The following is a 16,849-nucleotide window of genomic DNA, read 5'->3' on the forward strand; positions in this document are numbered from 1 at the left end:
CTCATTTTAATAGCATTGGGGGGGGGGGAATATTGCTTAAAGCATATATTTTTTTAAATATATGTTTTATTGATTTTTTACAGAGAAGAAGGGAGAGAGACAGAGAGTCAGAAACATTGATGAGAGAGAAACATCGATCAGCTGCCTCCTGCACACCCCTCACTGGGGATGTGCCCGCAACCAAGGTACACGCCCCTGACCGGAATTGAACCTTGGACCCTCCAGTCCGCAGGCCGATGCTCTATCCACTGAGCCAAACCGGTTTTGGCTAAAGCAGACTTCTTAATGACAGTGGTGTCATTGCCCACTCTGAGTCATCTCCGTCCAAGGACAATGTATTTAAAATGCATAAAATAAAATATGGAGATTTACCAAAAAAAATCAATGTTATTAAAACAATATTTTTATCAATGCACATTCTGTGAGGAGCTCATGGATCAACTTACATAATAATTTAAGGGCAATTCAGTTAATATTTTGCCATGAAGCACCTTGACCCAATTATCAAGTTAAAAAAATTACATCAAGACACACACCGTTTCATTTGAAATGTATTACAGACCTCACCACAAAAGGGAATGTTAAAATAATTCTAGAATGCAATTCTTTAATTCAGTGGGACATGCCAATAATTAGAGGTGGGTTATCAACAATAACAAAATCCCCCTCTAATTACTGGATTGTCCCACTGAATTAAATAATATTTGATATTTTTATTTTTAGAAAGAGTGGGACAGAGGGGGAGAAACAAAGAGCGAGAAACAGTGATGTGAGAGAGACACATCGATTGGTTGCCTTCTGCATATGCCCCAACTGGGGTGAAAGATCCAGCCTGCAGCCAAAACTGGTTTGGCTCAGTGGATAGAGCATCAGCCTGCGGACTGAAAGGTCCCAGGTTCGATTTCGGTCAAGGGCATGTACCTTGGTTGCAGGCACATCCCCAGTAGGAGGTGTGCAGGAGGCAGCTGATCCATGTTTCTCTCTCATCCATGTTTCTAACTCTCTACCCTCTCTCTTCCTCTCTGCAAAAAAAAAAATCAATAAAATATATTTTAAAAGAAAGAAAGAAAGAAAGAAAGAAAGGAAGGAAGGGAGGGAGGGAGGGAGGGAGGGAGGGAGGGAGGGAGGGAGGGAGGGAGGGAGGGAGGGAGGAAGGAAGGAAGAAAGGAAGAAAGGAAGAAAGAAATATAGATCCAGACTGTAAAGGAGGTATGTGGTCTTGCCCGGAATCGAACCCTGGACCCTTCAATCCTCAGGCCAATGCTCTATCCACTGAGCCAAACCGGCTAGGGCTAGAGCTGGTCTTTAGAGATGGGAGAAATAAGCCATGACATACACGGAGGGTGGACTCAGTCCTACCTTTATGGCAGTGGATGCAATCTGGATGTGGTGGAGTCTCCGCAGGGTGCTGTCCCTGTCAATGAAGTAGGAGGCAGCGAGCTGATGCAGCGTCTCCAGGGTGACCGAGGAGCTGTTGGTGCTGGAATCAGCTCCTTCAGATCCTCTGCTCAGCTTCCGCTTGTCCACGAAAATGGTGAGCGACTCCTCTCCTGCATTAAATGTATGGGACGTTATTCCATTTCCCACCTAAAAATCCAACTTTTCCATTACCTGCAACTGAGGAAATAATCAGACATGGTGAGACGAAAGAGCGATAAACATCAAAAGGGCAAATCTTTTATTTATTTTTTAAAAATATATTCTTATTGATTTCAGAGAGAGGAAAAGAGAGGGAGAGAGAGATAGGAGCATCAATGATGAGAGAGTCATTGATCGGCCACCTCCTGCATGCCCCCTACTGGGGACTGAGCCCTCCCTAACCTGGGCAGGTGCCCTGATCTGGAATCGAACCCAGAGCCATTCAGTAGGCAGGATGACACTCTTATCTACTGAGCCAAATCAGCAGCGACCAGACTGGATTCCTTTTTGCAAGTACTGTGTATGCCATCATGGATGCAAATGTGAATGAAGGTCCAATGTTGAGAAGAACTAGGGGTTGTTCATGAATGACTTCCATTAGCCTGGGTATCAGAGAGGAAAGTGCTTAGCTCAGTGGAAGGCAATGCAAACAGAATATGCCATGATCCAAGACAAGTCTGGAGAATCGTGGCAATGTTACAGCCATGGTTTTGCTTTTCTCCTCTCTGAGGAAGACAAGCATGGTCCAAAGTGGAGGCATCAGAAAGGATCAAAGGGAACCCAGGTCAAAACTGATAACACCAGGAACACACAGTGCCTCTTATAGTTACAATCCACAGAGATTTTGTAAAAAAATATATATATTTTTATTGATTTCAGAGAGGAAGGGAGGGAAATAGAAACTGCGATGATGAGAGAGAATCATCAATCTGCTGCCTCCTGGGCATGTGCCCTTGACTGGAATTGAACTGTGATCTCCTGGTTTATAGGTCGACACTCAACCACGTAGCCACACCAATGGTTTAATCACTGGGGCCGCATAGATTTTTAAAATTGCAACAAAGCCAACTCTTATAGGTGGGCTGTATCTTATTGTATTATTACTACTAACCTTGGGTTTGTCTACTGAACTATGATGTTTACCATTCCACCCAGGGGGAAATAAAAAAGTGTGTTTATGGCTGATGTCTTCCAGGTCATTCTCTTTCCTTCCACTGGAAGATCTCCCTGTGAATATCTGTTTTGCTTTTGTGCGAGTTTTGCTTATAAAGAACCGCTATTTGAGTAGAGATCCGTCATCCAGAAATAACCATTGCAAACGTAGCTTAAATCTAATTGTAGGTTTTCCTTTCAATGTGTCCTTTTAGTTTAAAAATGTTATTCTATTTTCGGTAGAGACGGATCTGATTATCCCATGAACTGAAATCCGTGGGTTATTTTGGGTATTGCTGTCCTTTTTGAAATTATATTTCAGCTCCCACCATGTTTGTTTTGCTTTTGCAACTGATGATCATCCATTTTTGGCCTAATATGTTAAAAGCCACTTGTCCCGATAATGTCTATCTTTCTACTAAGATAATGTTATAGGAAATAAGACTGTTTTAAAAGCAAGCAAGCAGACATAATGGGGGGAAAAACAATCTTAGAAAAATAGGCTTCTGACAAGAAGCAGAACCAAATATATAAAGACGCTAAGAAACAGACATGTTGGCTTAACACCAATTGGCATCTGCGAAGTATTGCAGGAAGGGGATAGCAGGCCGAATGCAGCTTTGAGAAAGAAGCATCATATGTTTTGCACAACACTCTGAAGGAAAACTGACCTCATGACTATTAATAGGAATATTCCAAATGCATCTGAAATGTTTCCAAACAAAATTGCCCACCATACCATATTCCTCTCTATGGAACAATAACATTGGGGGAGGGGGAGGGAGGGAGGAATTGGAAATAAATAGTTCCAAGGGTAGATGAAACGAATCCACCCTGAGTAGAATGTAATTAAGTTACTTCTATTTTGGAGCTGTTTACCAACAAGGCTATAGTGAGCGTTTCTGTTGTGTGTGGTTAGCAGATTCCTTCTCTTCTTCTGGTGAGATGAATTCTCAGAAGGGGAATTTCTGGAACACTCCGGAGCACTCTACGTTTATAGAGAAAGTCTAATCAGGGCTCCTCAAGCGTAATGTGCATATAAATCACCTGAAGGCCTTGCTAACGTGTGGATTTTGATTCATGAACCCGAGATGGAATCGGAGATTCTGCGTTTGTAACCAGCTCCAAGGTGATGCTGGTACAGGGAAGCATGGACCACGTTTGAGTAATGAGGCTCTAAATCACAGCACCATTTATTACCAGTTCCAATGTCTGTCTTTATCAGTGACTTGCGTGTCCCTTTAAGGGAGGTCTTGGTGTTTGAACCGTTACAGGTAACTCAGCTCATAACTTGTCAAAGGAGCAGGCAGGAGATTTATCTACCTTAGCAGAGGTCTATGAAGAAGAATAAGAAATATATATAGTCAACTTTATACTATTCTAAATTGAACATTTATCTTTGACTTAGTGTCCAGGACTCTTATGACTAAAATCAATGGACATAACCATTTGAACCTCATTTCCTTCATTATCTTATTATTATATCTTATTATTATTTATGTAAGTAGTTTCAAGTCCTTTTAGTCAATAACTGCTTGACAATTAAAAGTTAGTGAAGAGCATTGCTTTAATTCCAAACTTTTCATTTTGTTTATTAGAGAAACATGAGAGATAAAGATGAGAGACTGAACAAGAGAGCAAGACATAGAGAGAAAGGGAGTGTGAGAGAGAGAGAGAGAGAGAGAGAGAGAGAGAGAGAGAGAGAGAGAGGACCAATATAATCTTAAGTAGTATGAGTAAATACTTAGTTTAATATATATATATATATTGGAAAGTAAAAGAAAGGGAGAGAGATAAAAACATCAATGATGAAAGAGAAACATTAATCGGGTGCCTCTTGCATGCCCCCTACTGGGGATGGAGCCCCCAACCCAGGCATGTGCCCTGACTGGGAATTGAACCTTGACCTCCTGGTTCATAGGTCAACACTCAACCACTGAGCCACACAGGCCAAGCTAAATACTTAGTTTTAAACACCAGTCTTTTTGCTCCTTTAGTGCCATTACTTTAATGATTTCATGGGATAAGAAGCTTCCGAAATTATTTCTTTTCCTTTCAGTTCTTTTCTTAAAACAGAATATGCATCCTCATGGAAGAAATAGTGTCATGCATTTTCAATAGGTCTTCATATTTGCTTAAGAAATACATTACATATATTTTTTGACAGATTTTCTTCCTTAATTAGGTTAAATCTAAACTAAAATAAAGGAAATGTGTACTTCCTAATAAGAGACTAAGTGAAAATGAGAAATGATTAGTCGATGTGGAAAGAAGGTGGTATGTGACACGGAATGAAAATCTGTGGATATTTTATATAGAATGTAATTCACACAGACATAAAAACATCAATGATGAAAGAGAATTGGGTATTTCTGAAATTAAATGAGAACATTTTCATGTCTTATACTTCTCTGTAATGCAATAAAATAGAAAATAATCTAATTGCTATTCAATCCCTGTGGCATCTTATGGGGAGAGAGAGAGAGAGAGAAACATTGATGTGAGAGAGACATCTGGATTGGCTGTCTTCAGCATGAGCCCCTACCAGGGCCAGATATTGAGTCCTCAACCTGGGCATGTGCCCTGACCCTAATCAAACCAGGGACCCTTTTTCTTTGTTGTATGTCTATATTAAGTACCCAGATATACTTTTATTTCTGTATGTGTCATATATTTATCATAATGAAATTTATTATAACATCAGGCATGAAATATATCTCTTAGCTAGGAATCAATAAATCCCAAGAGTGCAATCTTTTTCAAGATTGATCCTGCAAATTGAGGAGCTTATTTTAGATATTTAAGCAGTGATGGCGTTTAGATATCATTGTAAGAAGAGAAGCAGCTGAATTTCTATATTGATAAATGGCCTGGAAGCTATAAGATGAAATAAATGGAGAAAACGATATATATATTGAAGAAGGCTTCTTATAATTTATTTACCCCATAGGAAAGTAATTCAATCGTTGGCTTTTATCTATCATAAAATACCCCATCCATGGCTTCAAATTTGCTATCCAAAAGTTTTATCTCTAAGTCAATAATATGATGTCCTAAATTACTTTATATTTATTCATATTTTTCTTTCTTTCTTCAACACTCTAATACTGATTGTGACTATTCTACACTCAACTTGTTTTAAAACATATTTGCATCTAGTTGAAAATCTTGTTGCTCAGGCAATCCCTAGTTATAAAAATAAATGGCTGTGTGTTTAAAAATGTGTGCTATACACATGACATTCGTGGTGTGTTACCCTGGAGTCATTTCCTATTGTTAGTTAATAAAGGAGAGTGAGAGAGAATTAACTGAAGTTATATACCATCAATCTGATTTTTTTTAAAAAAAAAATATGGAGTAATACAATTTCATGCCCAGTCAGGTAAAACATACAAAGATAAAAATATACTTACAGCAACAAGAAAGCTTTCGTGTAATTACAACAGCAATCATTCTAAAATTGCCTGAAATCAACCTCGTACACCTGTTAATTGCAAATAGCTTATATCCTTGAGCCACTTTAATAATTTCATATATTTTAGCTAAATTATTGACATCACACAACTGACACCTGAGGAGAAATCTATCTAACAGTGAGGGGAGAGAAAGAACTCCAATAGAGAATACTAGGAACACTAAATCACTGGGGACTCAGAGATTGGAAGGTGAGTGAGGGTGGGAATTTCACCCAACCCCTTTATAAAAGGACTGAGCAAGACTTTGTAAGTAACGAAGCATAGCAATTCTGAGATCGCCTCTTGCGATCCTGGGAAGAGTCAACCTGAAGAAGTGATTTAATCTCACAGGAAACCTACGAAACCAAAACTAATCTTAAACCCAACATGTGGCATCCATAATGCCAAGGCAACAAAACAAATCAAAAAGTCACCAGGATTTTGCAGCTAAACAAATAAATGTCCATGAGAATCCTCCACTATTTGATCTCTCTGTGTTCGCTCTGTCCCTTCCTTTCTTATTTGGGGAATATATTTTATGCCCTGACATTCTTCTGAGTGCCTATACTGCTGATAGTGGCAGGGAAGCCTTATATGTGTTTTTTGTTTGTTTGTTTTTGTTTTATTAATCCTCACCCTAGGGTATTTTTCTGTTGATTTTTAGAGAGAGTAGAAGAGAGAGGGAAAGACAGAGAGAAATATCCATGTGAGAGAAACACATTGATTGGTTGCCTCCTTCATGCACTCTGCCCAACAAGGGCCCTGGGCTAGAGAAAAGCCTGCAGCTGAGGTACATGCCCTTGACCAAAATTGAGCCCAGGGCCCTTCAGTACACAGGCTAACACTCTATCCACTGAGCCAAACCATCCAGGGCTATATATGTTTTGAAACCACTGGATTTTATTTTATTTTTTTTAATGAGACCTATGTTAATAATATTCTACTGTTACTTCAGCTTTTATTGCATCAATAATAGCTGACATTATTAAGCCCAATAGACACAGCTTTCTCAGAATCTGTTTCCATAATTATTAGGATACTAGTGGCCTGTTGCAGGAAGATTCCTGCAATAGGGCTTCCTGCTGAGGTCGCCACCCTGCTTGCTTCCCTCCCTTCTCCCCTGCCCTGCTTGCTTGCATTTCTGGCTCCTTTCTGCAGCACTTGGCTTCTTTCTCTGCTGTGGTCAGCCTTTGCTTGGCCCTGATATGCAAATCAACTGCCATCTTGGTCGGGTTAATTTGCATACTCACCCTGATTGGCTGGTGGGCATGGCTTGTGGGCATAGCAGAGGTACGATCAATTTGCATGTTTCTCCTTTACTAGGTAGGGTTTTATAACTTTCTGGCTGTCAGCACTATTACAATATCACTAACATAAACTAAGCCATACTCATCTACCTTGTCAACTCCACACAAGGCCTTTAGGAAAATACTCCTTGAATGTGCTGGGTAAGTTAACCAGTGGATTCTAGAATTATTCAAATGGCAGCTCTCTGGATTCATCAACACTTTTACTGGATCCATACAGGTTTACACACAAGCACACACATGGGCACAAGTATTTTCAAAGAGTCGTACCTCCCAGCGTAGCAGAGAGCAAGAAATGGGTCCCATATTTCTTGATAAGGTTTTCTGTGATTTGCTGAAGGGTAGGCCGGCGTCCCAACAGTCTGATGTTACGGAAGAACTCGGGGGCAAGAGGCAGAGGGGAGCCGAGGAAATTTCTTCTCTCAACTGCCAGGTTATTTACTTTCCAGCGGCCAAACTCCCTGAAAAGCAAATTTATTTATTTTTATTTATAAACACATAATCTAGCTGAAGCTTTTCATTTGTCAAGTTCACCTGCTAGGTTAAGCTGGGGTCTCTACATTCCTTACAGCACTCCTTACTTATAATACTATGTCTCAGGTTATGAGTAAGAGAAGCAATATTTTCCATTTATTTAATTGGAGTACATATTCTAAAACCAGTCATGGAGAGGAAAAAAATAAGCCACTTAAACAGTTCTCACTGATTCCCCACCACCCCCAAGCTGCAAAATAAAAAAAAATAATAATAATAATTTCACTATGCATAGAATTTGAATGTGAAGTTGTTAAAAGGGAAAAACTAAAGTAATTTTTTTTTCATTTTCTAAGGGAAGTTGAAAGAAGAGAATGAATTTATTTTCATCACTCTAATGATTCCTTGGTCTATTCACATTAGAGTGAAAATGTAAAAACTCAAGGATATTCTGAAGCTGTAGAAGAATGTTAAAAACCTGATCAAATGAGAAACTGTTCTTGTTTGTTTGGTGGCTTTTTGGTGTGTTTTTTTTTTCCAATAATTATTGTGGACAACATACTTTGAAACCCAAATTCAACTTGAGTAGCAATTTCTCAAACCGCAGAATGACTTTTAAGGGATGTGCAAAATTTTTTTAAAAAATGGCAGGAATGGTTATAAAACAGTTTTAACAAATTTGTCATTTTCTGAAATCAGTCAATAAAACAAATTCCCCCAAAAAACATTTAATTCATAGTTTACTATTTACTGTCTATTATTATCAGAAATCTTGCTAATAATATAGATGAGTGTAGGAAAACCTCTAACCTCAAGGGCTCAGAAATGATAATAAGCGAGATAAAATGGGGTGAATTCCTTGCAATTCAGATACTCTAAAATATTTTTATGTGTATCTAGTCAATGTTGCTCAATGATTGAGCACCAACCTATGAACCAGGAGGTCACTGTTCTATTCCTGGTCAGAGCATATGCCCGGGTTGTGGGCTCGATCTCCAGTAGGGGGTGTGCAGGAGGCAGCCGAACAATGATTCTCTCTCATCATTGATACTTCTATATTCTCTCTCTCTTTTTCTCTGAAATCAATCAAAATATATATTTTTTAAAATTTTTAAAAAAGAAATCTTTTCATGTAAAGCTATCAAGATTAGGGGGTTATTAGATAGTTTATTCAATTACTTTCTAGCAAGATAATCATTCCAGCACATCATAACTGAGGCAGAGCACTTTGACCTTGGGGTAACGTGAGAATCAAGGACCCAAGGACTGTGCAGACATTGCAATCTTGGGGTGCAAACCTTTTATTTCCTGAAGATTCTGATTCACGTGAGTTGCAGCTAGACCAGGCACTCATTACATTTTGGGGCAAAGAAAGCAGAAGGGTGCTGAGTTGAAAACACGATGCAGGGTTTGGTTATCATGAGGAGAGAACATTTTCCTAGCATCCAGGGGACCCCCTGCAGCAGACACATTATGCTGATGGTAAATAAAAGCACCATTGTATCCAAATAATGCTACCTGAAGCTCTCACGGAACATAAATGCCTCCCCATCATAAGGCTGGCCATCTCAGATGAAATAGGCACCATCATTAGAGTTTAATGCAACTTGGCCCTTTCAGAGGCGCTGCTGTTCTGTACAGCACACAAATGGGCCGTAACCAGCTCAGCCAGAACATTACTTGGAAAATGTTTTTGTTGGCACCGAGGAACCTCTATTAGTTGATTAGGGTTGTGTGTTTGCTGCTCAAAATGCTGACCTGCGGGCGTCTGCTCTCCTGTGTGTCCACGTAATGTGTGCTTTCCTACCACAGTAGGTGTTCTCATTTATCCTGACCCCCGCTCCTCGCAAAGCCTGAGAAACAAGAATGATACCAACACATTCTCATTCAATAATGCTTATGTCATTGCCACATTGCTGTTGAGCTATGTTTGTTTATATATATATATATATATATATATATATATATATATATATATATATTATTGATTTTTTACAGAGAGAAAGGGAGAGGGATAGAGAGTTAGAAACATTGATGAGAGACAAACATCCATCAGCTGCCTCCTGCACACTCCCCACTAGGGATGTGCCCGCAACCATGGTACATGCCCTTGACTGGAATCGAACCTGGGAACCTTCAGTCTGCTATCCACTGAGTCAAACCAGTCAGGGCTGTTGAGCTATTCTTTATTAGTATTTAAGTTCTATGTAAATACGTAAATGTATTGAAAATATACTCACTACTATGATTTCTTTAAAATGACACATGTAGAGTTGGTCCCCTCAAATACAGAAGCTATGACTGTTGATATTAGGTATTTTGGACTCAATAGCAAAGGAAAAGCAACATAAAAATTAGATGATGTAGTATGGCTAGTGTGGCTCAGTGGTTGAGAGTCAACCTATGAACCAGGAGTTCATGGTTCGATTCCTCGTCAGGGCAAATGCCCAGGTTGCTGGTTTGATCCCCAGTGTAGGGAGTGCAGAAGGCAGCTGATCGATGATTCTCTCTCATTATTGACGTTTCTATCTCTCTTTCCCTCTCCCTTTCTCTCTGAAATCAATATAAATATATATTTTTAATAGTTGGATGATGTAGTAGTTCAAATATCTTTATTTGTTCATTTACACCAAATGAAGTGGTTTGTCTAAGCCCTAAGGATTGTTATTACATTACCTTCCACAGTACTACACTGGTTGGCTTGTAATTCCAATTCTATCAATATTAATTGAGATTTGCAGGCACTACAGCATATTAAACCAAATGTAACACCCGAGCACTAATCCACTGCTAACAAACCCAGCATAAAAATCATAAACGGACTCACCAATCTTCAGTGGCAATACCCTTCTAATTATATCTGTAAAATCATACCCATCTTAAGAAACGCCTCTAATAATCAATATTCCGGTTCCCTGATTGTGTTATGTGTAACGACTAGATGCAAAATAAGCTCCTTTGGCCAAAACTAATTTGGCTCAGTGGATAGAGCATCGGCTTGTGGACTGAAAGGTCCCAGGTTCGATTCCGGTCAAGGGCATGTACCTTGGTTACGGGCACATCCCTGGTGGGGGGTGTGCAGGAGGCAGCTGGTCAATGTTTCTCTCTCCTTGATGTTTCTAGCTCTCTGTCCCTCTTTCTCTCCCTTCCTCAGTGTAAAAATCAATAATATATATATATATATATATATATATATATATATATATATATATATATATATATTTTAAATTAGCTCCTTTGACATCCTTTTGGGGTAGCTTCCCATTTGGACCAGAAAAGGGAAAAGTTCCCAACCACCTCGAGGTCAGGGCCCTGAAGCCAGCGCTGCAGCTGAATGTCAACCAGTTGGCAGGCCACACCAGCCACTGTCTTTCGTGGCCTGACTGGAGACAGTGACTCCACATTTTTTATCACTTCCAGTCCTGGCGGGGGATTTCAAGCTTGGAAGGTCTTTGGGATGAGGCTGGGAATTTTGCAGCATAGATCTATGCACATAAAGCACAACGATGAACAAGAGTTATGTACAATGGTCACACGCAGAATTTCTGGGAAGCTCCATTGATGACTGGGGTCTTTGGAAGGAGCTCTCAGAATCTGAGGAGATGAGATGACTCAGATTAGCATGATGGCACCAAACTGCCCCTCCCTGGAGAGCAGCAAGAATGCCTTGTAGCTATTTTGTAGCTATTGGCTTCCTTTAAAAAATTGATTTCAGAGCGATAGGGAGAGGGAAAAGGAGAGAGAATCATGGATTGGCTGCCTCCTGCACACCTCCTGTTGGGGTTCAAGCCTGCAACTGGGCATGTGCCCTGACCAAGAATTGAACCCCAATCTCCTGGTTGTAAATTGATGCTCAATCAGTGAGCCACACCATCCAATCCAGGCACTATGTTATCTGGACTACAGCATGAAATAAAATAAAATGATGGAGGGATTAGAGATAATTTTTTTTTTTAAAAAAATTGGTCTATTGGCCCTAACCGGTTTGGCTCAGTGGATAGAGTGTTGGCCTGTGGACATAAGGGTCCCAGGTTTGATTCTGGACAAGGGCATGTGCCTTGGTTATGGGCACATCCCCAGTAGGGGGTGTGCAGAAGGCAGCTGATCTATGTTTCTCTCTCATTGATGTTTCCAACTCTCTATCCCTCTCCCTTCCTCTCTGTAAAAAAATCAATAAAATATATATATTTTTTAAAAAAGATAAAGAATGGCTAGTGATATATCCTTCTAGATCCTAAAGTATTTTTAGGTCAATGGAATGGCTGAAAGTTATTTAATTTTATCTTACATCATGTTAAACTATATTCTGTAGTATAACAGATAGTGTCTTATTTAAATTTTTATAAAAATAATGCAGAATTCAATTATCATAGACACTGCCATTATTCCCAAAGGTAATTAATTTAATAGTATATAAAGGTGCCACATGTTTGTATGATCACAGATATAAATAATATAGTAATTCATATTATCCATGTTTGAATTAAACCACTTGTTTGAGCAGATGCTAGCAAAAGTGTTGATGTAAAAATATGCATGCATGCTATCAATGTATTACTTTGTATGTTGAAGAGAGAGGGGAGTTATGTAACAAGAAAACTCATTTCCTTCTAAATTTTGGAAGTACAGTTTAACATCTGTTAGCACTTATCACAATTGCTCATCAATCACATACATATAATTATATAGATTTGGTAATTATTGATCAGCATAGAGAAGACACACTGAGCTAAAATGAAATACCCACTCTGGTTCTCTCCATAAAAAAAAAAAAAATAAACAAATATAAGGTTTCCATTTTTCACATTTCTAATTTAAAAAGCAATTCTTTATCTTGGTTAGTAAATGGAAAGTATTTCAATATTTTGAGGGAGGTAAGGCTAGTTTTTCAAAAGACAATGGGCATGTTTTCATATGTCTCTTGGCCTTCCTTCTGTCTTCTTCCAAAAAGTATCTATTTACGTTTATTTCCCATTTTTTGATTGGGTTGTTTATCTTCCTTTTGTTCATTTGTATGAGTTCCCTGTAAATGTTGGAGATTAATCCCTTACTGGTGATAACATTGGCAAATATGTTCTCCCATGCAGTGGGCTTTCTTGTTGAACTGTGGTACCTCTACACAATGGAATACTATGTTATGGTGAAAAAAAAAAAAAAAGGAGTTCTTACCATTTGCAATAGCATGGATGAAACTGGATAGCTTAGTGAAATAAGCCAGTCAGAGAAAGATAAATATCACATGATCTCACTCATTTATGGAATATAATGAACAACATAAACTGATGAACAAAAACAGATCCAGAGACAGAGAAGGTCAATCAGACATTGAAACCTCAGAGGGAAGGTAGGGGAGGGTGGAGGTAAGGGGGAGAGTTCAATCAAAGGACTTATTTGCATACATATAGGCCTAAACAATGGACACACACAACAGGGGGTGAAGGCATGAGTGGGGGTGGAGGGTAATGGGGGGGAGAAGAACATATATGTAATACCTTAATCTATAAATAATTTTAAAAAAGACAATGGGTTTAGGAGTCAGATATCTGAAGTCTCAAATCCCATCCCCACCAATTCAATTCATAAAATTCTGAGCTCTATGAATGTTAGCAAGTCGTTAACATATGTAAAAATACTTCTGGATTTATATACTGTTTAGCTGTGTCTTATAATGCATGGATTTGAAAGACATATAAATTTAAAATGTTAACATCCCAAATTAATCATCAAATCACCATCCAATGAGATGAGGCAATTCTGAGCCATGATCTTATGGAGGAAAGAACAATACTCTCATAATTAGACACCATATTTTAATTTTCCAAGTTTGAGCATTAGAAGCAGATGGAAGTTAACTTTTTGTTAAATTTAATAGTGAGATCATGCCAAGAAGATCCCCAGAGAATAATTAAATTAATTGTTTGGCTTTTTAAAAATTGAATTTATTGGCAACACCGGTTAATGAAATTATATAGGGTTCAGGTACAGAACTCTATAACACATCTGTATACTATATTGTGTGTTCAACACCTCAAGTCTACTCTTTTACCCCCATTTATCCCCCTTTAACCCTTTCTCTCCCCCCCTTTCCCTTCCGGAATCACCATACTTTTGTTTGTGTCTATGAGTTGTTTTTATTTATTTTTTGCTTAATTCCATCACCCTTTTCACCAAGCCCTGCAACCCCCACTCTGATAGCTGTCAGTCTGTCCTCTGTATCTATGAGTCTATTTCTATTTTGCTTGTTAGTTAATTTGGTTCATTAGATCCCACATATGAGGGAAATCATATGGTACTTGTAGAAATGTTAGTATGTGGGTGGCCACATAAACATAAGTTAAATGATGTAATGACTCTTCTGGTGAGATTTTAATTATAAGCTATGATAAGACAGAAATATTTTGCGTGCGGTTATGGTGCTGTGAAATTAAAGATGACCATGCTTTTTATAAAGCTGATATATTCTAATTCGAAAGCTGTAACTAGGCAAAACAGAAAAAAAATAGTCAATAAATACTGGAAAGGAAGGAGTAAGAAAATATAAGTCAAATGGAAAGGCTGCTTTTTTAATGGAATTATTAAATGAACACTGAAAAAAGATGAGCTTTTAATATCAAAAGCCTGCCATTTTTTCATTTATCCATTTTAGACTGAAAGAACAATGAAGACTTCTAACGAGCAGCCTCACTCACTCTGGTCTGAGCTTGAGTAACTGTTTTATTAATTAGGTATTAGGACTCTTCTGAAAGAACGAGGTCAACGAAAAGTTCGCAAAGCCTGAAGCCCAGATGGTGCTGAATTCACCCAACTACCGTGAACTCCCTGGATCTGGCTCATTCCCATTGCTCAGTCATTCATGTGATGCATGGGGAAATCTGACAAGTTGGAAAACTGCCGGCCATTGGCTCAGTCAATGGCAGATGACTCAGTTCTACAGGCCCAGACACAATAAGTACCTTCTTGTTCCCTCGGGTATTTTTAAATGCAACTAACTCCATAATAAAAAATAATAATAATAACAATCAAAAGGAAATCACAGGTAGTTTAATTTTCCCCCATGAGTTACTAATTCAAATAACTATTCACATAAAAGTTGGTAAGTACATGGTCATCTATTAGAGAAGTAGAGCTGTGTATATAATTCTATCTAAGAAAAGGGTAATATGCAAATTAACGATCACTCTATCACCAAGATGGCAGTGCCCAGTCATCTCAGCCCCGCTGAAGTCCCCCAGATCCAGGGGGGTGGTCGCTGAGAGCAGGCAGCATGAGCGGATTGGAGGAATGCTTGCCCAGCCGCAGATGGGCCTGTGGGCTACGGAGAGCCTCTGGGCAGCGGACCTGGAGTGGCCAAGCCCTGCAGAGAGCTACTGGTGCACGGATTCCTGCACAGGGCTACTAGTAAACTGATAAAAGAAGTTTAAAACATGGAAATATGTACAGAGGAAGGATTCTGTATTCACACATTCTGTACTAAATTATTTAGCACTAAATGAATGAATACATCCTTTATCAGATAGATCAAGCCCATGGACTTAAAAAAAAATTCAAGTGTCTTATGTTTTCCTTTTCCTTCTGATTTCCTCATTTAAATTTATATAACTGTGTGGGAAATGATTACATCCTTAAACTTCTCAAGCTAAAGTAAACCTCAAGATATCTCATATGTGACTGATAGTACTTGGCAAGGACTTACATATGGAACATTCTCCTGTAGCATCATGTCATGTTCAAACACTTGAACAATAAAATGTTATGATTCGCTCTGCAATATTCAACTGATGCTCTGTGAAAACAAAGATCACTGCAATCAATCCTACCTTTGCATCGATTTTCTTGCTGAGGACTCACAATAATGCTGCAGGGCACTTGTAATTATTATCAGTATTTTATAGATGATGTAATAAGGTGCAGTAGAGATACTTGAGGGCTCTGAAACAGTTTATAAATCAGCACTACCCAAGGGAAATATATTGTGGACCAGGAATTCTACTGATAGTGGGAGGGTGACATTATTGAGAGGGAAGCAAAGAGAATGTGGTTAGCCTTTGTGGAGGCCAAGGACACATTCTGATGGTGAATAAAATGTGGCCAAGGTTAAACATGAAGACTTTGAGAGGAAACAAAGGGATGCCATTTGTTCGCAATATGACCTTGTGAAAAGCATATCTTACCTCTTCAAGGTAATAGATTCTTTTGGAATGAAAGCAAAAACAGGGGATAAAGGCAGGTGTCCTATTTTAGGGAAAATGATGATGAACTTGATCTAGCGGAACCAGTTTGCAACATAGCAAATATCTCCATAGTCTGTCTGGGTAGAGCAGGGTTTGGGGATTTGTTTGTTTGATTTTTTTAAAATATATTTTACTGATTTTTCACAGAGAGGAAGGGAGAGGGATAGAGAGTTAGAAACATCAATGAGAGAGAAACATCGATCAGCTGCCTCTTGCACAACCCCCACTGGGGATGTGCCTGCAACCAAGGTACATGCCCTTGACTGGAATTGAACCTGGGACCTTTCAGTCTGCAGGCCAACACTCTATCCAAACTGGTTTCAGCTGTTTGTTTGATTTTAATTAACTATTATTATTATTATTATTATTATTATGCTAGAGCTGGCTTATCTTTGCATAGATAATCAAGATTCCTTGTACAACAGCCAGTCAGAGTCAGAATGAGGTAAAGGGACCCAATCAGGATAAATGGTTGACATATATGTTGCATCTCAAAAGTAGACAGATAATCCCTGTGCATAAAATTCATAAAATATTTTTAGGACATTCAATTAAAAAGTACTATTATAGAATAATATATTACCTCAATCTTTATCATTGCTCCATTTTTATAGCCTTGCTTAACAGGGAAAATTGCAATTGACAATACTAATTTCTCAAATAATAAATCATCCCCATGAAAAATATAGAGTACTGGAGAAAATCGGATTCTTTGAGTCCTTGAGTCTCTATGGAATGCAAAACACTCTGTGTCTTGTGTAGTGTGTTTTGTCAGTTTTCAGATCTGAAAACCAAGGCCTAGTTAGGCTTG

At 38.6% G+C, this 16,849-nt stretch overlaps 1 protein-coding gene across 3 annotated transcripts in view; it reads right to left on the minus strand.

Annotated features, from left to right (window-relative positions):
- BRINP3 (BMP/retinoic acid inducible neural specific 3) overlaps window positions 1-16,849 on the minus strand; it is a 170,946-nt gene that overhangs the window by 79,916 nt on the left and 74,181 nt on the right. For all 3 annotated transcript variants that reach the window (XM_084868877.1, XM_084868878.1, XM_084868879.1), the window contains exons 3-4: window positions 7,604-7,794; window positions 1,360-1,550 (exon numbers count right to left, since the gene is read on the minus strand). In XM_084868877.1, the coding sequence (XP_084725003.1) occupies window positions 1,360-1,550; window positions 7,604-7,794 (382 nt within the window). The remainder of the gene's footprint in view (window positions 1-1,359; window positions 1,551-7,603; window positions 7,795-16,849) is intronic.

This window comes from Pipistrellus hanaki (genome assembly GCF_964339955.1).
Source record: "Pipistrellus hanaki genome assembly, chromosome: 20".
NCBI lineage: Eukaryota > Metazoa > Chordata > Mammalia > Chiroptera > Vespertilionidae > Pipistrellus > Pipistrellus hanaki.